General features: G+C 46.3%; 1 protein-coding gene across 3 annotated transcripts in view; it reads right to left on the bottom strand.

Annotated features, from left to right (window-relative positions):
• MAP4K5 (mitogen-activated protein kinase kinase kinase kinase 5) overlaps nt 1-24382 on the bottom strand; it is a 97231-nt gene that overhangs the window by 30353 nt on the left and 42496 nt on the right. For all 3 annotated transcript variants that reach the window (XR_014509948.1, XM_083435191.1, XM_083435192.1), the window contains exons 4-16: nt 20689-20779; nt 19903-19967; nt 19587-19642; nt 16825-16872; nt 16684-16726; nt 16168-16240; nt 13554-13685; nt 12455-12517; nt 9334-9415; nt 7475-7591; nt 6736-6814; nt 3146-3204; nt 1425-1492 (exon numbers count right to left, since the gene is read on the bottom strand). Coding sequence is in view for 2 of the 3 variants with exons in the window: in XM_083435191.1 (XP_083291317.1) it covers nt 1425-1492; nt 3146-3204; nt 6736-6814; nt 7475-7591; nt 9334-9415; nt 12455-12517; nt 13554-13685; nt 16168-16240; nt 16684-16726; nt 16825-16872; nt 19587-19642; nt 19903-19967; nt 20689-20779 (976 nt within the window). In the remaining variant the exon portion in view is untranslated. The remainder of the gene's footprint in view (nt 1-1424; nt 1493-3145; nt 3205-6735; nt 6815-7474; nt 7592-9333; nt 9416-12454; nt 12518-13553; nt 13686-16167; nt 16241-16683; nt 16727-16824; nt 16873-19586; nt 19643-19902; nt 19968-20688; nt 20780-24382) is intronic.

Raw genomic sequence — 24382 nt, 5'->3', positions numbered from 1 at the left:
AAGCTGGTCTGGAGCAGCATGATGGTCAGGGTGCAGTGAGAGTCATGTGCGTTCACACTCACATCCTAAGTGTGACAGGAGAGGCAAGAAAATGGCGGAGGGTCGCCATGTCATGCTGCCAACCGAGTCCAGCAAAGCCCTCCGCCTGCATCTCGGCAGGCCCACAAGGGCCACATCTGCCCAAGAATGCACACTCACTTGACAAAGGGCCTAACCAAAGCAAACAGTCAATGTCTTAAAGGTATTGAGCATCAGAACAACCTGGCCGCTATAAGGAAATTCTGCCCACGGTATGATCAATTTCCCATTTTGATTCTCTGGCTCCATACCTGTACAAACTAGCTATCCCAAAATACAGACGTGCTTTCACACTCGCAAGACTGAACGTTTTGCCATCTGCGGTACTTGAGGGCCAATTCCAAAAGATCCCGCATGAGAAACACCTTTGCCCCTGTGGAGACGGGTTCACCGAAACAGTGGCTCACGTCCTCCTGTCTTGCACTCTCTACAAAGACCTGAGGAACGAGATCATCACCCCATCCCAGGACGCACAACCACTGCCAGTGTCCTTTCTCCTGTCAGACTGCTGATTCAGGACCCTAAACTGTGCTTTTATACTAAATTTCCTTTCTTCTGTGTATATTGTAATGTTTTATTGTTGCCATGGCCATCAGCTAACGCGAATAAAGTTTCTATCTGACAAAGAATGAATGTCACTTACTCTGAGCACCTAGGAGCGTCATAACCAGATATGGACCACTGGTATCAAACTCTACAGGAAACTGCCCTGACTCACTAACTAACTAACTGACTGACGGAAACTATCACGGGGACAAAGGAGGATGCCTTCACCCTCGTGTGGCTCCCCTTTATCACATACACAGCCCTACAAGACAATGACCGATCTCCCCAACAACATACAAATCAGTATGGCTAACCTAATCCAGCAACCCCCCCCCCCCAAAAAAACACACAATGCACTGCAAGCAATCAACTGCAACCAACCACACCCTGGTCCCGCTAACCTCTTGCTCCACCAGCAAAAATAGGACACCTATCCACATGATTCTGACAAAGAAACTCCATCCATACATTCTTTATTCTCTCTCCTCTTTCCCCCTCACCCCCACATTACCTGCAACAAAAATGTCTCAAACTGACTGCAATGGATTTGTATGAAGGATTCTATGATTTAAAAACAGAGATACGAAAGGCACTTTTGTTACTTATGGAAAATCCCTCAGTAAAAACGTATTTTTTATTTTTATTTTTTAAAAAGGCCCTGTCTGTCCTGCAGAACTCACTCAAAAGCCTGACTTGCCCAGATCATCCGGTTCGTGCCCCCCTTTTTCCTCCCAAGTGGGTGGTAACCTTGAAATGCAGAGAGTGGGTCATTTATTCACGACGGAGCCAGGCATACTTACTTGGCGCAGCTTCCGCCATCAACGAAAGGATTCCAGTGCGAAGCGAAGTGTGCGCCGGCTGCCACCACCTGCAGAGGGGAAAACGTTCAGGTGAGCAATGTCTCCAGCTAATATCTAATAAGGGCACCCCACTATAATACAATCCGCATTCAGGCCCTATTCCCTGGCTCCGGTTCAGGTGTAGCGTTTTCTGGATCTGCTCTGTTCTGCTTCTGGTCTGGGAAATGTACACGAGGAAATGTACAGACTGGGGACCAGCCCAACGCCAGGCCTCAACCATCGCATGGCCAAAGGCCACGGGTGGGCTTGGGACTATCATTGGCGTCACCTTGAACTAGGAGCCCTGAAGTCTTCATTATTTTTATACTTATTTACACTGAAATATGCATCTGGCCTTTGAAAGCCAGTATCAGATCACTGCAGATGGTGACAGCAGTCACAAAATTAAAAGACGCCTGCTCCTTGGGAGAAAAGCAATGACAAACCTAGACAAGCATCTTAAAAAGCAGAGACATCACCTTGCCAACAAAGGTCCATATAGTTCAAGCTATGGTTTTCCCAGTAGTGATGTATGGAAGTGAGAGCTGGACCCTAAAGAAGAATTAGATGCTTTTGAATTATGGTGCTGGAGGAGACTCTTGAGAGTCCCATGGACTGCAAGAAGATCAAACCTCTCCATTCTGAAGGAAATCAGCCCTGAGTGCTCACTGGAAGGACAGATCCTGAAGCTGAGGCTCCAATATTTTGGCCACCTCATGAGAAGAGAAGACTCCCTGGAAAAGACCTTGATGCTGGGAAAGATGGAGGGCACAAGGAGAAGGGGACAACAGAGGACGAGATGGTGGGACAGTGTTCTCGTAGCTACCAGCATGAGTTTGACCAAACTGCGGGAGGCAGTGGAAGACAGGAGTGCCTGGTGTGCTCTGGTCCAGGGGGTCACGAAGAGTTGGACACGACTCAATGACTAAACAACAACAAATGAGCTCCAGCGCAGGAGGTGAACGAGAAGACCTGTGCAGGTGTCCAGCCCAATGTGGAGGGAGAAGACTGGATGCTTCTGGTAGGTGGTAGGGGTGGTGATGGAAATGGAGGGTGTTATCAATCTTTTGAAGTGCAGGGCGCCCGCTTGCTTCAACTGGAGCGCAGACACAACCATGGGAGCTAAGCACGACCCTCCACTTCACATGGCACTTTGGGCAAACCGGCATTGATTTATTCTGAGATCTGCCAAGACTGTTCAACACGATACATCGGGGTGGGCAGACTTCAGACTGGCTGGATCTCCATTTGTTTAATTTTTTAAACCAGAATCCCAAAATCTGCCAATCAGAGCCTACTACAAAAGACAAACAACTAGAATTAAAGAACAAGAGTGCCTCTGAGTTCATTCTGAGCATTCTGAAGCTGAAGTGAGCTCTCAGTTCTTCCACTCAGATGGCCACTCCTGATCAACTCTTCCATCTCATTAGCTTAGCACAGGTGGGAAAAGCTCCTTTGCTGTTGGCTCTTCTTAAAACTGGAAGCCAGAAACCCTTTGCCAATCTATAGCAGATCAACCAGGGATCTACCAGTAGATCCCAATCTGCGTTCTGCAAACCCCTGGGGGATGTGTGTGTGTGTGCATGTAGCATGTGGTGAACTCATCTAGAGATTTCTGTAGAGATATGAAGTGGCATATATATAAATACTAATTAAAAAATAAAAATAAAACAAATCCGTACCACTTCATCTCGGGCTTCTGTTTCTTTCCTTAGAGGCGGTTCAAACTGCAGCTTGTCAACTGAAAGACACGAGACATTTACAACTTTATAAGCAAGACTTTTACAAGGCTTTTTTTCCAACTGCAATGTCCCCCGGCATAGCAAAAATGTTCAAATTTATTAATATAAGCCACTTAGCTGATGATGATATATTTAATTATACCTCACCTTCTTCCCTGACAGGGACTCATAGTGGCTTAGAAGAGCCTATTAAAAAGTTGTATTATCGGACAATTAAACAGTACTTCCTCTTAACATGCCTGAAAAGGTAGAGGGGTTTGTTTTCGGTTTGAAACACTCTCTTCTGAAATGCTACTCTTTATGAGGGGCTGCGAATCCAAGAACTAGCCCCCTGCAAAAATGAAACTAGCAAGGAGTGTGTCTGCTTGAAGGAATATCAACTACCAATTCTTTCATCTGGAACGGCATGCTTTGAAGAGAAGTTAGGCAAGAAGGCGAAGAAGCAACGTAAAGAGGACTTTAACCATGGTAGGATCCTCAACCAATTTCTTTTGGAGACTAAAATAAAACAATTGAGAGTGTGGGCACCTGGCCCAAAAGCAGAGGGGAAGGAATCTCCTGCCGTCTGAAAGTTTTTTCTTTTCTTTTTTTGCTATTATATTGTTTTTGGATTGATTTGGGGTTGTTTTTTTTTACACTTTTCTTTTATGGCTGTCAGGGAACTGCCATCAGTGCCGGAGGGAGAGAGCAAAATCCAGAGGGATTCCGGAGAGCGTCCCGGGATTGGGAGAGGCAGCCCATCTTCTGGGGAAGAGAATCAGCGTAGCACCAGTGGAGAAGGGGGGCAGATGGGGGAAGCGGCGAGGCGGTCCCATGACTCCTTGCCGGGGACCAGCGGGGAGAGGAAGGGTCCTCCGCTGCCTACGCCCTCCTTGCGCAGAAGGCTTCCGCTCAGGGAAAGTAGGAGAAGACTAGGCGTCAAAGAGCTTCTTTGCTGGAAGAGGTTTAAGAAACGCCCACTGACGGATTCTGCCAGCGATTGAGACAGCCACGGGTGAGTGGGTGTCCGGACAGAAAACGTTCACTCAGGCAACCCAGCCAGGTGTTGGCACCGGCTTACGCACGAGCAACCCCTAGAACCATTACAATGGCTTTATCTTTTTAATGCGCTTTGATATATTTTTAATGCGCTTTGATATATTTTTATGATTTAGCAGCATATAAATTTATTTTTTAATCAACCAATCAATCCATTTTAAGGTGAGGCAATAACACGGATCAACCACACCTTGCCAAGGGATTTTGAGGAGAGCAGCGCACAGGTCAAGAGGCAGAGCTAGCATTTTTTGCACACAGCTACTACTTCATGAGCAACCCAGGGAGCAGCCTGCCTAGAAAGTTCTCTTGGACCAATGAAAGCTTTCAGAGAACTTTGCTCCATCCTTTCCATTTCTGGATCCCTATCTGTGGAATGCTCTCCCCCAGTGAGGACCACCTGGTGGCTTCGCTGGCATCCTTTTCACACCGGAGGAAGATTTACCTTTCCTGCCAGGCCTTTGATGGACAGAGCTGGTATTGTTCTGCTATTACTCTGCTGCCAAAGCATCCTAAGGCTGTGTGCTTGTGTGTGCATTCATATACAGTGGTGCCCCGCAAGACGAATGCCTTGCAAGACGGAAAACCCGCAAGACGAAAGGGTTTTCCGTTTGCAGAGGCGCTTCGCAAGACGAATTTCCCTATGGGCTTGCTTCGCAAGACGAAAATTGACGAAAAATTTTGAGGTTTTTTTTTGCTCCAAAACCCCCTTTTCTGAATCGCTAAGCTGCTAAAAGCATTTTAGCAGCAAAACCGCTAATCCCTTAAGCCTTAAAAAACCGTTTTTAGCCCTTAAACTGTCAATAGCGCTAATAGCGCTAATCCGCCAATGGGCTTGCTTCGCAAGACGAAAAAACCGCAAGACGAAAAGACTCACGGAACAGATTCTTTTCGTCTTGCGAGGCACCACTGTACAGTCATACCTCGGGTTACAGCTGCTTCAGGTTGCGTTTTTTCGGGTTGCGGACCCCCGAAACCTGGAAGTACCGGAACAGGTTACTTCCGGGTGTCATGCATGCGCAGAAGCGCCGAATCGCAACCCGCATGTGCGCAGGCGCGGGTTGCAAACGTGCACCCCACACGGATCACGTTTGCAACCCAAGCATCCACTGTATAAAAGAATTGTAGGTGTTGGCTAAATTTTATATAATAATAATAAATTTTATTTATACCCTGCCCTCCCCAGCCAAGACCGGGCTCAGGGCGGCTAACAACCAATAAGAAAAGCAAGTTGATTAAAATACAATTTAAAAAACATATGAATGAATCTATGTCTATAGCTACACACACAAATTATTTCATACAGATAAAGAAACAACTATCCCACTCAAACCTTGCAGCCGGTGTTCAGGCAATATAACCGAAAGATGCAAGTTCTTATCCCAGACTACTATTTGCATAGAAGGTGATAGGCAGTTTTTAAATCTAAGTCTCTTGGAGACCTTTTTGGCAACAGATGGATTACTGAGACTAGTAAATCATCCTTATCATCATCATCACCCCCCCCCCGAGTAATAATGAACATTTAGGCTGGTGCTAAATTAGGGGGCAAGCGTTTAGCTTTAAAATAGAGAAGTGAAGTAAAATATTTTCTCTTCACTCCAAAATGAAGATGAAACAATTAAATACAGGGTAAAAACAGGAATGGTCAAACAGAAACCGTAACGAGGTAGAAGGAAGTCAATAATATAACAAAATGAAAAGGTAATACTTATCAATACATAGGTATTTTTATTGTTAAAGCTGTTACGTCGACTTAGTTGTTCTTTCTTTATTTTTTCTTAATTTTTGTTTTCGCATGATATAATTATATTAGTAAATAAATCCTAGATTTTCAAATATTAGAATTCATAAGTAAAGACCAAAATCAGTCTAAGAACAAATACTGCAAGGTTAGTTTCTATTGATTTTTAAGGAATGTTTTTTGTTTGGTCCTTTGTTTTTGTGTGTGTTCCTTCTCCCCCCCCCCCCGTTATGTCTTATTCAGTGTATGTATAGATGTATGTTTTTGCTAATAAATAAATAAAATAATAAAACTATGAATGTTAGAAAAATGTTGGAATGAAGTTACATGGCTTTAGTAGAAATGTTATAAGGAATTAGGTGTAAATAGATTAATAGAGTATTAAAGGGAAAAATAAGGTTAGAATGTATTAAGATGATTACAGGATAGAAAACAGAGGAAGATGGAAAGAAATTGCTGAAACAATTAATAGAAATGGAATACAAAAAGGGAGGCGTGAGGAGGTCGTGGAAATAAGTGAATGAAAGATAAGATATTGAAACTGTTGGATGTGTTTGATGTATTTTAAATTGTTTTTGTATTGTATTGTATTGTATTGAATTGTGTTTTTTCCCCTTCTTTTTTCTTTTTTACTTTTTCCTTTTACTTTCTCTTTGTAATTGTTGGAAAAGTAATAAACATTATTTAAAATAAATAAATAAATGAATAAATAAAATAAAATAAAATAATAAAATAAAATAGAGAAGCTCACAATTGATTTCAGACGCCGTCCTCTCTGCTCTGACATTCCGGTTGGTAGAGCGTATGGTGTGGCGAATAACTGGGTGCGGCTGCAGGAATCAGAAAGGGAGACATTAGAGGCAGTGACACATGCAAGGTTTCATTGCCCACCAAAGGGAAATGGGGTGCCCCACATAACCGTATGGCTGCATGTTTAATAATAATAATAATAATAATAATAATAATAATAATAATAATAATAATAATATCTTTATTGTCATTGCCCCCTTCGGGGACAACGAAATTACTTGACTGCTCCATAAAAACACTAATTAAACAATACAGTATAATACAGCAAGGGAGATTAGATGACTTTTAAAGTCCGGGCTTCCCATTCAGGGCCGAGATCGCTCTGGAGAAGAAGCTGTTCTTAAGACAGCTCATTCTTGTCTTCATCGTCCTGTCTCTCCGTCCCGACGGCAAGAGCTCGAAGAGACAGTGACCAGGATGCGATGGATCTTTTACTATGTCCAGTGCCTTCCTATGGCACCTTGTGGCATAAATCTGCTCTAAGGTGGAGAGTGGGCAGCCAACAATGCTCTTAGCCAACTATGTTCATAGTTGCAAAAGGGTTTTTCCCCCACGGAGGGAGCATTGCCTCGTGTAAGCTCCCCAAAACGAAGACCTACACAGGACTCCCAGGCTCACCATTTCCAAGGGAGAACGAAGCCTAAAGGCGAGGGAACTGCCCAGAGGAGGGACTTGCTCACCTCAAAATCGTCATCATCTGCCTCGGCGTAATGAGGGTGGTTGTCGGGATTGTTCACTTTGTCCAACAGTTCGACGGCCAGCGACCGAGAGAGACCAGGCTGCCCAACGAAGGTATGCTAAAAATATACATACGTGGAAAGAATGAGAGGGCGAGTTCAGGACTTGCTTGTCCATGCCAGCCTTTGCTAACCAGGTGCCCTCCAGATAGACCATGGCTCCCATCAGGACCCACCAGCACAGCTGCGGTGGGCACCAGTTTGGCAAGCGTTGGGTCTGCGCCGGCTAGCGGAGGCTCTTCAGCTCGCTGGAGAAGCTGGCGAAGAGAACCAGGGACTTTCTGCACAGAAACCAAAGCCCTACCACAAAGCTATCATCCTTCGTCTGCTAGCTGCCCCTGCGAACAGGAACTTGCCCCAGGCTGCGCCTCGGGTGTTTAGGAGAGCCAGTGGGGTGTAGGGGTTAGAGTGATGGGCTCTGATATGGGAGACCAGGGTTCGAATCTCACCACTCAGCTCACTTTGAGCCAGTTGCCATCTCTCAGCCTAACCTGCCTCACAGGGTTGTTGTGAGGATGAAATGGGGAGGAAGAGAACCACACACACCACCTTGAGCTCCTTAGAAGAAAAGGCAGTATATAAATGTATAATAATAATAATAATAATAATAATAATAAAAAACATTATGCCTAGTTATTCTTTGAGAGAATATCCCAAAACCACAGTACATGCTGATTTCATGACTGTGGTTAAGATTTTTACAATGTTTTATAGACATCCCTGGCCGCCCGTTCTTAGAATGATTTTAGAATATAATTTAATTAATTGACTCTGTGATTTTATGTACACTGTGCTATTTTTACTTGTTGTTAGCCACTCTGAGCCCAGCTTTGGCCAGGGAGCGCGGGATACAAATAAAAAATTATTATTATTATTATTATTATTATTATTATTATTATTATTATTATTAATGAAGTGGCTCTTCTTTAGTTTTAATCATAAAATCATTATGTTTTTAGTGTATTTTACACCTTTGTTTCAATGTTTCTACTTGGGCTTTTTGTTTGTTTGTAAGTTGCTCGGAGTTGCCTTGAGCAAGAGAAAGCAACTAACTAACTTAATTAAAAATAAATAGTGTGGCTTCTTCAAGATTTCTAAGGCATGCTGAAGTTTGCGTATTACACCTTAAATGAAAAGGCAGCTGGCTTCTTCAGCACTGCAAGACTTGCTGCAGAGTCAGGCCCCAAAGAAAGGTTTCTCTTTTCATGTGCGTGGAAATCTGAGGCTGCCTCTGCAGCTTCTCCCCTGCATGGATTGTGAGCACAGCACAGACCAAACACAGGAGGCTGAGCTTTATATCAAAAGGCTTTCAAGCACTGTCTCCGTGCGGCAACTGTAAGGCAAGAAAATGTCCCCAAAACACATGCCAACCGGAACAGCAGCCTGCAGTACATCAGAAGTTTAAGGAGTGCTGGTCATGGTTTAGCCTTCCATGCAAACAAGGCAAAATCTCCCAATTCTTCACTTTTCTGACAGCCTCTGCACTAGGGGTCAATTTGGGGATTTTAGTGTCTGTCTGTCTGTTTGCTTAAAGTCTTTCAGACGCTTAAAAAACGTGATTCATCTAGTAGCGAAGGGAATTATCTCAGCACAATCTTAACACAGAGGCGTTTGGGTTTTTTTGTAAAAACAAGAAGCTTTTTACATGCCTGGAAAGTTTTCGATATTCATCACGCATTACAGCATTTAAAAAAGAAGTATGCAAGGCCTTTGGAGTGTACCCTGAAAGCCAGAACATTTCCTCCACTAGTGGGGATGAGATTTTACTCTCATCTTTCAAAAAAGAAAGAAAACAGGCTTACAGTAAGAAGTTTATCAGCCGCGGGCCTCTTCTTTGGGTTTTTTGTAAGTGCTACTTTCACAAAACTGTGAAATGTCGGTGACCTAAAAGAGAGAGAGAGAAAACGCAGCTTTTATCATATGTGATGGGTCTTGTTTGGTGATTAAAAGACGTTCAGATTCTGTAATATTAAACTTTTTTTTTATAATGGGCAACCATTGCACAATAAGAAAATGAATATAATAAAAATACAAAATATAAATGACACAAATAAACATATATGCTAAGGAAAGTCAACAATAAAATAAACTAAGCATTCTTAAGCAAAGTTCAACGTAAACAGCAGCAGTGGCTGCGCTGCATCTTGTACCTCACCATTCCTATAAATGCAGCCCTCCCAACCTGGTGTCGTCTAGATGCTCTAGACTACAACCCCCATCATCCTTGACAAACTGGCAATGCTAGCTGGGGCTTGTAGTTCAGAACATCTGGAAGGCATCAGGTTCAGAAAGGCCGGTATATTGTATGAAGAATCCCAATTTCTGAATTATTATTATTATTTATTGAATTTGTACGCTGCCCTTCATCCACAGACCATTCCTGCATTGCTCCATCTGGTACGCAGGATGAGACCCTTCCTGCCTGTGGACTGTCTCGCCAGAGTGGTGCATGCTCCAGTTATCTCGCGCTCGGACTACTGCAATGCGCTCTACGTGGGGCTACTTTTGAAGGTACTGTTTCAACCATTATATGGAAGTATTATCTCCTTTATGTAGCTTAAGAGGAATCGGTAAAAGGTCCATGGATAACTCATAGCTGTACTCTTTTTAATTCCAGTTATTAGAGGTTGACTGATCATTTGGGGGCAAGTGCAAAAGATAGGAATTACCGTATTTTTCGCTCCATAGGGCACACCAGACCATAGGGCGCGCCTAGTTTTTAGGGGGGGAAATGAATAATTTTTTTTTTTATTTCCCCTCCCAGCCGCAGGGCTGGGGTGGGGGAAGCCCAAGCTTCCCCCAACCCCAGCCCCCAGAACAGGTCCAGGAGCGGTGGCAAGATTGCGCACAACCTCTCCGCCGCTCCCAGAGCTTGCAGGGCTGGGGACGGGGGAAGCACGAGCTTCCCCCGACCCCAGCCCCCAGAACAGGCTGCTATCCGCAGGCCTTCGGAGCCCGGTGGGAGTTCCTGCCGCGCTCAGAAGGCTTGCGGATAGCTGGCTGAAGCCCGGGGAGCGCAGAGGGGTTGGTGCGCACTGACCCCTTTCGCTCTCCAGGCTTCAGCGAAAGCCTGCATTCGCTCCATAGGACGCACACACATTTCCCCTTCATTTTTGGAGGAGGAAAAGTGCGTCCTACAGAGCGAAAAATACGGTATATCATCTCTATCTGAAATAGAGGATGGAATTCAACATTGCAAATGTTGAGCTATCCAAACTGCTGTCAAGGGAAGATGGAGCATGCTTGTTTTCTCCTGCTCCAGAGGGCAAGACACGAACCAATGGATTCAAATTACAAGAGAAGAGATTCCAACTAAACATTAGGAAGAACATTCTGACGGCAAGAGCTGTTCGATAGTGGAATGGACTCCTTCCGGAGTGGGGGGGGGGGACTCTCCTTCCTTGGAGGTTTTTAAAGCAGAGACTAGATGCAGGGATTCTTGAGCTGTGATTTCTGGATTGAATGGGGTTGGACTAGATGATTCTATGACTGCATGGGCCTTTGGTCGGACTCAACCTCAGAGCTCTTCTTAAGTCTTATGCATTCCCCTTCCAGCTGCATTGGCCCTTGTAGTGCTGCAGAATTAAGAAAAAAGTTCAAGTTCGTTCCCCCCACCCCCCAACTGTCTGGGGTGGTTTTTTTAACTACATTTTTTGCCAAAAAGGGGAAGGGAAGAACAGAAGGCCAGTGCAACTCTTGTGCAAACGGCAAAAACATCTGTAGCAAAAGAATGTGGTTTGACTGTCTGGGTGCTGGAAAATATGGCTAACATGGAGATCGCAACTGAACTGCAGCCTATTAGAAAAACACACGCAGGCAACGAGGGGAGGCAACACAGTATGACGATACCGCAACTGACATAAGGGGGAGGCAAATGAAATGTCGGGCGGACCAACCTCCCAGAGCGAAAGGTAACCTAACTTCAGAAATTGCTTTTGCCCTTATTCTAGAGAAATACCACTTCTTAAAAACGGAGACTGAGCAGAGGCAGGCCTGCAAGAAAGCAGAAACTTGTGGCCTAAAATCCTTTCCCTCACCCCTTAATCATACCTCCAGTCGTATGCTGGAGGACGGGGCACGGTCAACTGAGAATACTTCCACTCTTGCCTATCCCTCTGCCTGGTCAGGCACAAAGCACAGGTGGGTGTGCCCAGCCTGAAGCGACTTTTGCATGTACCCTAAAAGAATTGCAGCAGGGGACTGTCCAAAATGATCCAGTGAGGATCCTTTTGGTTAAAAAGAAAGTAAAGGTAAAGGTAAAGGGACCTCTGACCATTAGGTCCAGTCGTAACCGACTCTGGGGTTGAGGCGCTCATCTCGCTTTATTGGCCGAGGGAACTGGCGTACAGCTTCTGGGTCATGTGGCCAGCATGACTAAGCCGCTTCTGGCGAACCAGAGCAGTGCACGGAAATGCCGTTTACCTTCCCGCCGGAGTGGTACCTATTTATCTACTTGCACTTTGACGTGCTTTCGAACTGCTAGGTTGGCAGGAGCAGGGACCGAGCAATGGGAGCTCACCCCGTCATTGCGGGGATTTGAACTGCCGACCTTCTGATCGGCAAGTCCTAGGCTCTGCGGTTTAACCCACAGCGCCACCCATGTCCCAGTTAAAAAGAAAGGCAACCATCAAAGGATCGTACTGCCCCATGACTAGAGTGGAGGGAGGGGCAATTTGAGGGGCTGCCAGTCAATATCAGCAGGTCAAACTCTTTCTGCTCCCCACACCCATCCCTTAAGCCCACATTTTTTTGGGGGGGGGGGTTATGCGATGGAATATTCTAAGCATCTCTTTCAGCCACCTTCAGGGGTCACTATCACCAGCCAAAGGGCACCCCTATTGGTATGGAAAGGAACAAGACACAAACCATCAAGGGCAAGACCACTGGGGGGGAAATAAATGAAAAAGGCACTCCCAGACTTACCATTTTGTTTTTTCCTTTAGCTTTGGAGGCTGAAAGTTGCTTTTGGACATTAGGAACAAGGCCCTGAAATACAAGGAAACCACCCCGTCAGAAGTGCAGGACACAGCTGTACAAGGAAAGGATTCGAAATAAATTAAAAAATTGTCCAGTAGCACCTTAGAGAGCAATTAAGTTTGTTCTGGGTATAAGCTTTCGTGTGCATGCACATTTCTTCAGATACCATGCATGCACACAAAAGCTTATACCAAGAACAAACTTAGTTGGTCTCTAAGGTGCAACTGGACTATCTATCTATCTATCTATCTATCTAGACTGTGTCGGACCAACACGGCTACCTACCTGAAGGAAAGGATTTGTAAGGGAAGAAAGGGGTTTTTGACCGGAGTAGACCAAGCCTGCCAGATGGTTTGTACTACAATTCCCATCTTTCCTGACCATTGGCTCTGCTGGCTGGGGATGATGGGATTTGCAGTCCACAACACCCCTAAAGATTAGGAAGAACTTCCTGATTGCACACACTGAATTGATGGTGGAACAGTCAGGCAGGTCAGGCTTTATTCATTTATTTGTGAGTTGCCTTTCGGGGCACAGTCCACTCAAGGAAGCTCACAGTATCGCGCAAACACGGTATCAGCAACCATCTAAAAATGTAGACATTATAAATGTTGCATTTGCAAAAGACTGAAGTGCTATGAATCTGTTTCCTCTTTTGATGATGCTTGCACATTTTCATACCAATTAAAAAATACCAACATAGAAAATCTAAAAATAACACCAACTGTGTTAACTGTCAATTAAAGAAATAGGGTTTTTTTGGGTGGGGGAGGACCATAGGTCAGTAAAAGCAAATTACAGAGCGCTAATATTCTAGGTGGAAGGTTCTCCTCTTTCTCCAGCCAAAAGTTCTGTACCAGGGGCAGGAGGGAGGACCAAGCCCCCCCAAGGATGCTGGAGTGTTGGGTTCCCTGGCTTGGCAAGGGGGGTAGAACAAATGACCTTCAGGCCCCTTCCAGCTCTCAGATGCTAGAGTTCTTTTTAACCCTTGTCTACTTCAGGGCCAGAGAGAGTGTGAGTAGAGGAGCCCTTCCTGTCCACAGACCTCATCGGATGAAGATCAAACATAGGCGGCTGCAGCTCTCCAAGCTCGATGGCCGTGATGCCCACCGCCCAGATGTCGCACAGCTGGTTGTAGCCGCCGTTCTTTTCTACAGCTGCAACTTCCGGAGCCATCCTTCGTGGGGGGGACAAAAACGCTGTCAGGCGGCAGGAAGAGCCAAGACCTACCCCACCTTCACTTGGTGCTTTTGAATGAACCCAAATGCCCCCCTGAGCTTGCAGACCAGGCGTGGGGAGCCTTTCGCAGCCCCAGGGCCACATCTTCTCATGGGTAACCTTCTGGAGGCTGAATGCCAGGGGTAGGCAGAGCCAGAGGCATAAAGCATCTTACCCAAAAGGGCTCTTCATTAATCATCCCTCTCTAGGGAATAGACAAGGGTGAAGCAGAACAATCAAGCACCTTGTGATCCTCAACAGCCTCACCCCTGTCCCTTTTAAATTTATCCTAGTGTTTTGACATGTTTTAACTCATAATGCCAATAAAGGTTTTTGTGTTTGTAAAGCACGTGGGCCGCAGGATGCAGCCCTTTCGTTTGCACAGAAGGTGGCATTCCCAGTTATGCAGAAGTCAGAGGTTTCTACAGAAACACATACTCTCACACGCATCCTCCCCCCCCCCCCCAAGCAAGCAAGAGGTATTATTGCAGTCCCTAAGGGGAAGCAAGGGACACGGGTGGCGCTGTGGGTTAAACCACAGAGCCTAGGACTTGCCAATCAGAAGGTTGGCAGTTCGAATCCCTGCAACGGGGTGAGCTCCTGTTGCTCAGTCCCAGCTCCTGCCAACCTAGCAGTTCGAAAGCACGCCAGTGCAAGTAGATAAATAGGTACCGCTCCGGCAGGAAGGTAAACAATGTTTCCGTGCTCTGCTCTGGTTCGCCAGAAGTGGCTTAGTCCTGCTGGCCACATGACCCGGAAGCTGTACGCCGGCTCCCTCGGCCAATCAAGTGAGATGAGCGCTGCAACCCCAGAGTCGGTCAGGACTGGACCTAATGGTCAGGCGTCCCTTTACCATTTTAAGGAGAAGCAATGAGGGCACATACCCTGGAAAGAGTAGGGTAGCCTGAGGAGGAAGGCCTGGGGAGAGTCCTAAGGGCTAGACAAAGAAGACTGGAGAATTGGAGCCTGACAGAAACATGCTGCTGTCTACCAGGTGCCAGACATTTCGCCTGGTCCTGAAGACTTTGGAGAGACAGCAAAAGGGGGAGGCTGGCTGCGGTGCGGGCAGAAGGCAGACAGGGAGTGCTTTGTGGATCTCTTTTGCAATAAATCACCCGGCGTTTTTTGTCTCCGAATTGTTTAACAACAGCCGCTCAAAGTGGCTGGGGCAACCCAGCCAGATAGGCAGAGTATAAATAAAATAAAATAATGATAATGATAACAATAAGCAACTCCCACCCCTTCCTTAATTCTCAGTGTACGTCTGACCTTCTTTGTAAGTCACTCCTTTGCGCTTGACTCCAGCTGGTGGACCTCAAGGAGTCCTAGGGTGGAGCGGGGAGGGGATAACATACACCCCACCGGGTTTGTGGAGCTTTTGGTAAGCCAGCAGCATTAAGCTATACTGATTGAGCTGTTGGTGCCTCCCTTAAGGAATTTTGGGGACTGCAGTTCTGAGAATGCTGAGCCACTTCTTGGAACAATTCCTTCAAGGAAGACATGACCATTAGCCCAGCTGAAAAACCTGGTGCACCCATCCTCAATTTGTGCACAACCGACTGCAAGATCAGATTGTTTTTTATTTTATTGAGGGCGCACTTGCAAATTCAGCCTTGCTTCTGCCAGCATAAGGACTTTTGCAGAACGAACAAAGTAAAGGCAGGATATTTATAACTCTTTTTTAAAAAAAAGAGTGAGCTGAACATAACAACCTGCATTTCACAAGTTGCTCATCTGTGCTACTTCCATGTTCATCCGAAGGTCGCTTCCTTGGCTGACAAAAGCTGCCTATTCCTGTGAACAGTGTAGGATGTAAATCAGGAACCCAAGGGTGTGTATATATATTCACCTTCCAGTTTCTAAAAGGTGTTGCAGCTGAGATATGTGTGCTTCTGTCTCACCTGTGTAGACACCTTGTATGGGCTGTTAAAGAAGAGGTGGGACACCTTTTTCAGGGTCACATTCCCTCATGGACAACTTTTTTGGGGGGGGGGGTCACATGCCAGTTGTGAATGGGGCCAGATGCAAAAGTAGACAGAGCAACGGTTGCAACTGTTAAGGTCACACTCCAACCATGCTACACAAACACACACACCTCCATCCTGTCAAGCAAGCATCATTCCCATAGTTCAAAGACTGATTCCAGCTTGGCAAAGGCACTGGGAAGGGTCTCAAGGGCTTAACAGAGGACTAGAGGGCTGCATTTGGTCCCCACGCCTGCCTTAAAGTGAATCAGCAGAAGGTATTCAGCAGCAGCGGAAGAGGTGATTCTCAGAGGGATGCCCAGCCGACGAAGTCAGAAAAGAGCTCAATAGCTTTGAGTCTGTTTCTGCCAGCTCACTGCATCCTCAACTCCTCTTTCTGCATCCTCATAGCGCAGTCCAGAAACCCTGGCTCAGCATCCCAGGCCCTTGTTTGAATAATCCCAAGGAATTTATTACCAGTAAGGAGTGCCGATGAATGACTTCCTTTTTGCGATGGTGGCCGTTATTTTCGCTGCGACGCCAAAGTCAGCTGCGGGAGACAAGAGTGGAAGATGTTTTCTAGAAGCTGGCTTTCCATTTCACGCAGGCCAAGGAAAAGGCTCTAAGTAGGCCCTCTTGGGAGGGGTTGTGTGCCAAATTTGCATTAGTGCCAGCCACAGGGGCCTCACTCCTTGCCTCCCAAGCTCCCACCCAAACTGGAAGAGGCAGATGAGTGGGTGAAACTGGAAGTTGAATTAAAAGGGAATTTTTAAAAACTGCGCAATTGCTTTAGGGGTTGGAGATGGCACAGGAGCTAGCCAATCAGTGCTATCCACATCTGGCTTTTGTGGCATACAGAGCATGACCTCAAGAAGAGAAGGTACATTTGCACTGCCTGAAGCAAAGATGCCTCCAAGATGGCCTCCGCTGCTCTGCAAATGTTATACATGTCTTTACTCTCTCTCGGAAGTCAAGGAGAGCAAGCAAACTTACCCAGCTTGATGTCCCCATGGTCTGTCAGCAGAATATTTGCACCCTGAAAAATAAAAATAAAACCTTGAGTTTATGGTCACTCACCAACACCCCCCCCCCCTTTCTTTAACGGAGAAAGAGCTCCATTCAGGAATCACCTACCTTAATGTCCCGATGCATTTTGCCTTTCTTGTGCAAATAATCGAGCCCCTAAAAAGAAAGCAGCGGCAAAGGTGAGGATGGAACTCCAAGCTGGCCTAAGAAATCAAAGGCCAAAGTGACCAGGACCGATTCCCCCATGAGACGATGGACTGCTGCCTGAGCCCCCTTCACCTGCCCCACTAACTTTAAAAGAATTGCTGAGATAATGCATGCCAAATGTTTTTAAATGAATCCTTATTACTATGCTTTATTTGTGTTATTATTGTCTGAAGGACAGCTCAGTTGGTAGAGCACGAGACTCTTTAATCTCAGGGTTCTGCATTCGAGTCCCACGTTGCGTGAAAGATTGCTGCACTGCAAGGGGTTAGATTAGATCAGGAACGTCCGACCCCCAAGAGACTGTGATCTACTCCAAGTATAAAATAACTGTCAGTGATCTACCCACCGTCATTGGAGGGAGGGAGGGGTGTGCGTTTTCGGGGGGAGGGGGGGTTGGCCACAGTTGTTGAGCTTTTTGGGGGGGGGGGTTGCCAAGAAGGGATGGCAGGGCAGCAGAAGGAGAGAGACAGCGCTGGAGAGAGGATACAGGGATTTTGCTTGCACCAGAACGAGCACAATCACCCAGGCGATCTACCGGTTGGACAACCCTGGATAAGATGAACCTCAGGGTCCCTTCCAACTCTACAGTCCATGACCTTGCTCCTCTAAATCACTAGAGCTGGAGGAGACATTGTGATTCATGATTTGGGGGGGTCCCTGTTCCCCAATGTGGTTCAGCAAAGGAGTCCTCATGTGCTAGTCCTCTGCCTCATCCACAGAGAATAAAACAGAGCTGTGAAGAGGAGGTCCAGGAGTGCGATACCAAAAACGTTTGCTTCTGGGTGAAGGTATTTTTAGTACAGGTGTCTCAGTACTGAGCTATCGCACTCTCTTTCAAAAGTGTTCTGAACAGAGCCTTAAACTGCATCTTAGAAGGGCTTCTTTTAGTGCTGAATTAGACTCTAATTGAGTGCATATTCAAAGATCAACCTTTTACACCCACAGAATCTCAGCTATCGTGGGATAAAAGACCATCTCCGTAACGTGGCTAACAGAGAGAATGGGCAGCCCTTCCTGTGGACAGATGGGGCTGCATTGTGGCAAAGCAGGTGACATGCTGAGTCTCCACTTCAAACTGCAGATGGGCCACTTCCTCAGTTACCTTAGGGCAGTGTTTCTCAAACTTGGGTCCCCAGCTGTTGCCCTGCTAGCTAGGGATGATGGGAGTTGGAGCTGGAGCCCCATGTTTGAGCTGCCTTTGGGTATCCTCTTCCACTTGCAAGGTGGGAATAAGAAATGATGATAGTTGTGCAGATTCCTGAGAGAAAGCACGTGAAGTGCTTTGAACACAGGAAACCTCTATTAATTCTCTGTATATGCAACAATCTCTACTACATAGGTAAAAATGTAAAGGTAAAGGACCCTGGACGGTTTTGGCAGTATTGGGTTGTGGCGCTCATCTTGATTTCAGGCCGAGGGAGCCGGTGTTTGTCCACAAACAGCTTTCTGGGTCATGTGAACAACAGGACCACTTCTGGCGCAACAGGACACTGTGACGGAAACCAGAGCGCATGGAAACGCCGTTTACCTTCCCGCCACAGCAATACCTATTTATCTGCTTGCACTTGGACATGCTTTCAAACTGCTAGGCTGGCAGGAGCAGGGACAGAGCAACAGGAGCTCACCCCGTTGTGGGGATTTGAACCGCCAGCCTTCTGATCAGCGACCCCAAGAGTCTCAGTGGTTTAGACCACAGTGCCAGCTGAAATATGAAGTAGTGAACCAAAAATCCCAAAGCCAGACTACAGTGTTTAACAATTTGTACTGAGCAGTGAGGAGGAATTAAATAACCTCTTAATGAGGGTGAAAGAGGAGAGAGCAAAATATGGTCTGAAGCTCAACATCAAAAAAACTAAGATCATGGCCACTGGTTCCATCACCTCCTGGCAAATAGAAGGGGAAGAAATGGAGGCAGTGAGAGATTTTACTTTCTTGGGCTCTATGATCACTGCAGATGGTGACAGCAGTCATGAAATTAAAAGACGCCTGCTTCTTGGGAGAAAAGCGATGATAAACCTAGACAGCATCTTAAAAAGCAGAGACATCACCTTGCCAACAAAGGTCCATATAGTTAAAGCTATGGTTTTCCCAGTAGTGATGTATGGAAGTGAGAGCTGGACCATCAAGAAGTCTGATCGCCAAAGAATGGATGCTTTTGAATTCTGGTGCTGGAGGAGACTCTTGAGAGTCCCATGGACTGCAAGAAGATCAAACCTCTCCATTCTGAAGGAAATCAGCCCTGAGTGCTCACTGGAAGGACAGATCGTGAAGCTGAGGCTCCAAGACTTTGGCCACCTCATGAGAAGAGGAGACTCCCTGGAAAAGACCCTGATGTTGGGAAAGATGGAGGGCACAAGGAGAAGGGGACAACAGAGGACGAGATGGTGGGACAGTGTTCTCGAAGCTACCAGCATGAGTTTGACCAAACTGCGGGAGGCAGTGGAAGACAGGAGTGCCTGGCATGCTCTGGTCCAGAGGGTCACAAAGAGTCGGACACGACTAAACGACTAAGCGACAACAACTGAGCAGTTTATTAGCTAAGATTATTATTGGCGATCTTCTCCCGCCCCCCCCCTGCATGTACTTTGGACTGCAGTTCTACTGAAACAGCTTCGTTCTTCTTACGCCAAAAGTCGCCCAAGACCTGCCCAGCAGTGCCTTACCTTCAACGTCTCTCTGCAAACAAACGCAATCTGGAACTCCGACAGCGGCCCCGTCACTGAAAGGAAAATCAAACATCAAATGATGAAGCATGATGTGGTGGCATGCTCTTGACCCCTGTGGGGCTGATAAAAGGATGTCCTTCGTCATGCGGAAGTATGGAAGTCAGCAGGGCTTTCTCATCTGTTGCAGCAGGTTTGGGACTGTAGCGCTTTACAGTAATTTGTGCCCCAAATTACAGAGAAGAAAAGAGTCATGCATCCCACCCAAACTCCTTGAAGGAAGGGCATGGTATAAAATAATAAGGTTGCCAATTACCATGATAAATATCTTGAAGGGATCCTCCTCCGCAGTACTCCATACAAATCCACAGCTTCTCACGGCTATGAAATTAAGGAGATATTATCAGAAAGAATGCCTGGTGCTTATAACGAATCGAAAAACATTATTGTATTGCATTGATATTCATAGCCAATCCTGTCCCTGAGGCTCAGGGTAGTTAATAATTCTTACCCATCTCAAACAGGCGCTTTGTGGTGATTAGGTGCCACCTTGTCACCATTATTCCCATTACACAGACAGGAACTGAGGTCGGAGGTCCATTTTTTACGCAGTTAGCTATCAAAGGTTCAAGACCCACAGCAACAAGTCCCAACCCCTCTGCAGATTTTTAAGTATCACATAAAACACAACCCTTGATTTCTGGGGGGGGGGGGGGCATGCAGCAAACTTCTGAATATCAGAACATGCAAGCGCAGGGAAATGGATCAAATCTGTTGAGGAATAAGGAATGTCCCAAGAGATTCACGTCCAATAGAATGCAGAATTACAGAAGACTGGAAAATATGGTGCTTCAGGTTTGGTGAGAAGAACTACTTCACTTCCGTCCCACCAGAGCTTTAAAAAGCGGCTTTACATAGCCCCAGCATCAAAGTTTCATTGAATTTGACATTGTAGGACCACCGTATCCTGCAGCAGATAGCAAGCTCAAAAACCAGCAGGGAACACCACCTTCCCTGGGGCTTGTGCAGAAAAACCTTAGGTCCCTGGCAGGAAGTTGGCACAGCAAATCGTTTCTACAAAGCAGAATGCAGGAGGCCTTACCTGAGATAGCTCCCAAAGTAAGCTACGATGTTAGGATGCTTGCATTCCTTAACCATGTAGATCTCTTGTTGTATCAACGAAAAGTCATCCCCTGGGGAAAAACACAAAGCAGATTTGTTATTCACTTTAACCAGGGCTGTTACCTGGTTAAAGGAAGCCTGGCTGAATGACTGTATGAATCTTAATTAAATCTGCACATATTAACATATGAGGGGGAAATAAACCCAACAACGCCAAAGGTGGGAAAGGCATCCCTTCTCTCTCTCTCTCTCTCTCTCTCTCTCTCTCTCTCGTAGGAGGGAATACTCCTTCCATGATGGTGCTTGATACCTGCAGGTCTCATAAGAGCTTATATTAAAAACGGAATGCTTTTAATTTTTTTAATCTACTGGATTAAATAACTGGAGGCATCTTTCTAGGTAGGATGGATCAGTCTATTTCCACTCTGTGTCAGTTTTGCATGTATTCATTCATAAATTCATGCCAATCATCATCATCATCATCATCATCCCACTCTGCATTAATCTACCATTTTTTGTTAAAACCTCATGAGAATTCATATTTTGTCAAAAATACATAATTAGCTGTGTATCTGACCTCAATGCACCCATATGTCTTTTTTTGATCCTATAATATGCATTTCGGTGCATTTTTTAAAGCCAAGGGCTATACTGCGTATTTGGAGAGGGGCAAAATCTGAAGGACAATTATGTTCCGATTCACACCGCGACCCAAAAGGTGCAGATCCAGAAGGTTGATTTGCAGCAGAATCCATGGATTCCAATTCAAATTCCACAAGCATTGCTATCAACCAATTAATCTAATTTTGAGTGACTGCTTTGATCAATCAACTAAACACTTCAGAAAAAAATATAACCCTAAACATCACAATTCATAAAACACTGGTAATGTGCAAGCTCTCTTACACCTGCAGTTAATGCGTTTATCCTAGTGGTGCAGCAATAAAACTGCCAGCACATTTGCAAAAGCAAGCAGGGTCTGGTATGGTTTCCATAAGGATGGGGGACCATGTGCTGAGATTCCTACATTGCAGGGGGTTGGACTAGATGACCCTTAGGGTCCCTTCCAATCCTACAATTCCATGATTCTATGATTCTGTGTTATCATGGGAGAGCAGCTGGGTAGGAGTTGAGCCCTCTTCCTACTCACTGACCTCTTCATCATGCGGTGGTGAGGGTACTGTATTTTTTGCTCTATAAGACTCACTTTTTCCCTCCTAAAAAGTAAGGGGAAATGTGTGTGCGTCTTATGGAGTGAATGCAGGCTGCACAGGTATCCCAGAAGCCAGAACAGCAAGGGGGATTGCTGCTTTCACTGTGCAGTGATCCCTTTTGCTGTTCTGGCTTCTGAGATTCAGAATATTTTTTTTCTTGTTTTCCTCCTCCAAAAACTAGGTGCGTCGTGTGGTCTGGTAGAAGAAGAAGAGTTTGGATTTGATATCCCGCCTTTCACTCCTTTTAAGGAGTCTCAAAGCGGCTAACATTCTCCTTTCCCTTCCTCCCCCACAACAAACACTCTGTGAGGTGAGTGGGGCTGAGAGACTTCAAAGAAGTGTGACTGGCCCAAGGTCACCCAGCAGCTGCATGTGGAGGAGCGGAGACGCGAACCCGGTTCCCCAGGTTACGAGTTTACCGCTCTTAACCACTACACCACACTGGTGTGTCTTATAGAGCGAAAAATACGGTAGTTACCTTTTTCTCCCTTGAATTGTACACAGACGTGACATGGGAAGTTGGAAGAGAGTTGGTGTTTCCCACTTCCTCTTTCAGCTCTCTATGCTTTTCAAGGATTAATTCTCCCAGGATCTGACTTTTACCCAGGGAAAATGTGTGCGAGTGCATTTTCTCGCTCTGCCAATGGGACTGCGAATCTTATCTGAGGCACAGGAGTGACCAGAGGCGGCACCAACCACAGCACTCGCTTTGAACCCAGCATTTGTCATCCTAGCTCAAGGTCTACTCATCAACTGGCTGCAGGGTAGGGGTTGGCACCGCGGTCTAGGTGGATGAAAAGCAGACTGCTCAGGCAACCAAAGCGGCAAAAGACTCAAGCCTGACAAATATATCCCAGAACATGTTTGCAATTATTAACAAAACAATACAATACAGAATGCTACAACTGCTCGACGGATGCTAAAAAAATCTCCCCCTCCACCGCTACTTCTCCCCCCTTAAACGAATTCCACTCTACTGGTTTTCCACGTTTTATTACTTTCTCTGGCTGAAGACAAAACTGCTCCTCAGAGGGCTGGGCTGGCAGCCTCGGGGGCTCAAGCGCCACAGTGACTCTGGAAAGAATGTGCTCAGGCCCCGCAAGATGGGCTGGGAGCCTCTTAGGACGCCTGAGGGTGACAGCTCTGCCTGCTGTTTTACAAGGGAATAGCCCAGTTATGCAAGGAGCCGTTCCAAGCTTCAAATTGGCCGGCAGAAAAAGCATGCACATCCTCAGGGAGAGACGAAGAACTCAGGATATGGTCCCTTGCAACCTGCTAAGCCAGGCATAGGCAAATGCAGCCCTCCAGATGTTTGGGGACTATAACTCCCATCATCCCTGACCACTGCTCCTGTTAGCTAGGGATGATGGGAGTTGTAGTCCCAAAACATCTGGAGGGCCGAGTTTGCCTATGCCTGTGCTAAGCCTTGAAGCGGTTGGATGTGCTTCGCCCATGCTCCAGCTCAGCGTAACATGAGACCTCTGGCTCTCCACCTTCAACAGGGCTCTGGCACCCACCAAGAGGAGGGGCCTCTCACACCGACATAACCACTTCCATCTGAAACCCTACCTGCCTGTGCCCTGTCTCGGCGGGGGGTACAGGGCGGTCATCTCCCGCTTGGACTACTGCAATGCACTCTAAGTGGCGCTACCTTTGAAGGTGACTCGGAAACTACAACTGATCCAGAATGTGACTGCTGGACTGGGAGTGGCCACCGGAACCATATAACACCAGTCCTAAAGGATCTTCATTGGTTCCCTGGATGTTTCCAAGCACAATTCAAACTGCTGGTGCTGACCTTTAAAGCCTCGGCCCAGTATACCTGAAGGAGCGTCTCCACCCCCCATCGTTCTGCCCGGACACTGAGGTCCAGCTCCGAGGGCCTTCTGACAGTTCCCTTGCTGCGAGAAGTGAGGTTACAGGCAGAGGGTCTTCTTGGTGGTGGCACCTTCCCCGTGAAACGCCCTCCCATCTGAAAGCAGCCCTGTACAGGGAAGTTTTGTTTTTGTATATTCTGCTGGAAGCCATCCAGAGTGGCTGGGGCACCTCAGTCAGAGGGCGTGATACAAATAGTAGTAGTAATAATAATAATAATAATAATAATAATAATAATAATAATAATAGCAGCTGCATTCTTCTCACTCATGCCCATCCCACAATTCCTCCGCCCCCAAGAATTGGGCCCTTCTACCCACTTGGCTTTACTCAGCAGCACCAATCCAGCAAACAACAGGAAGCTGGTCTCCAGCTTCTCACCCATTATAAACGCCGTCCAAAGCAAGATACCGAGACAAGAGCAACCGTCAACAAGTATGGAGAGGGGAAATTGAAAACAGCTTTTGATCCCCTGCCAGGGCACAGCATCCAGTGTCTTGCCTGACTGGGTCCTGACCGCAGTCTTGCTGTGGCCTTCAGCTTCCCCCCACCCTTCCCAGGCAGACGAGGAGAAGATATGGGGAA

This window comes from Podarcis tiliguerta (genome assembly GCF_965153285.1).
Source record: "Podarcis tiliguerta genome assembly, chromosome: 1".
Lineage (NCBI taxonomy): Eukaryota > Metazoa > Chordata > Lepidosauria > Squamata > Lacertidae > Podarcis > Podarcis tiliguerta.
This window is presented reverse-complemented; position numbering and strand designations above follow the sequence as displayed.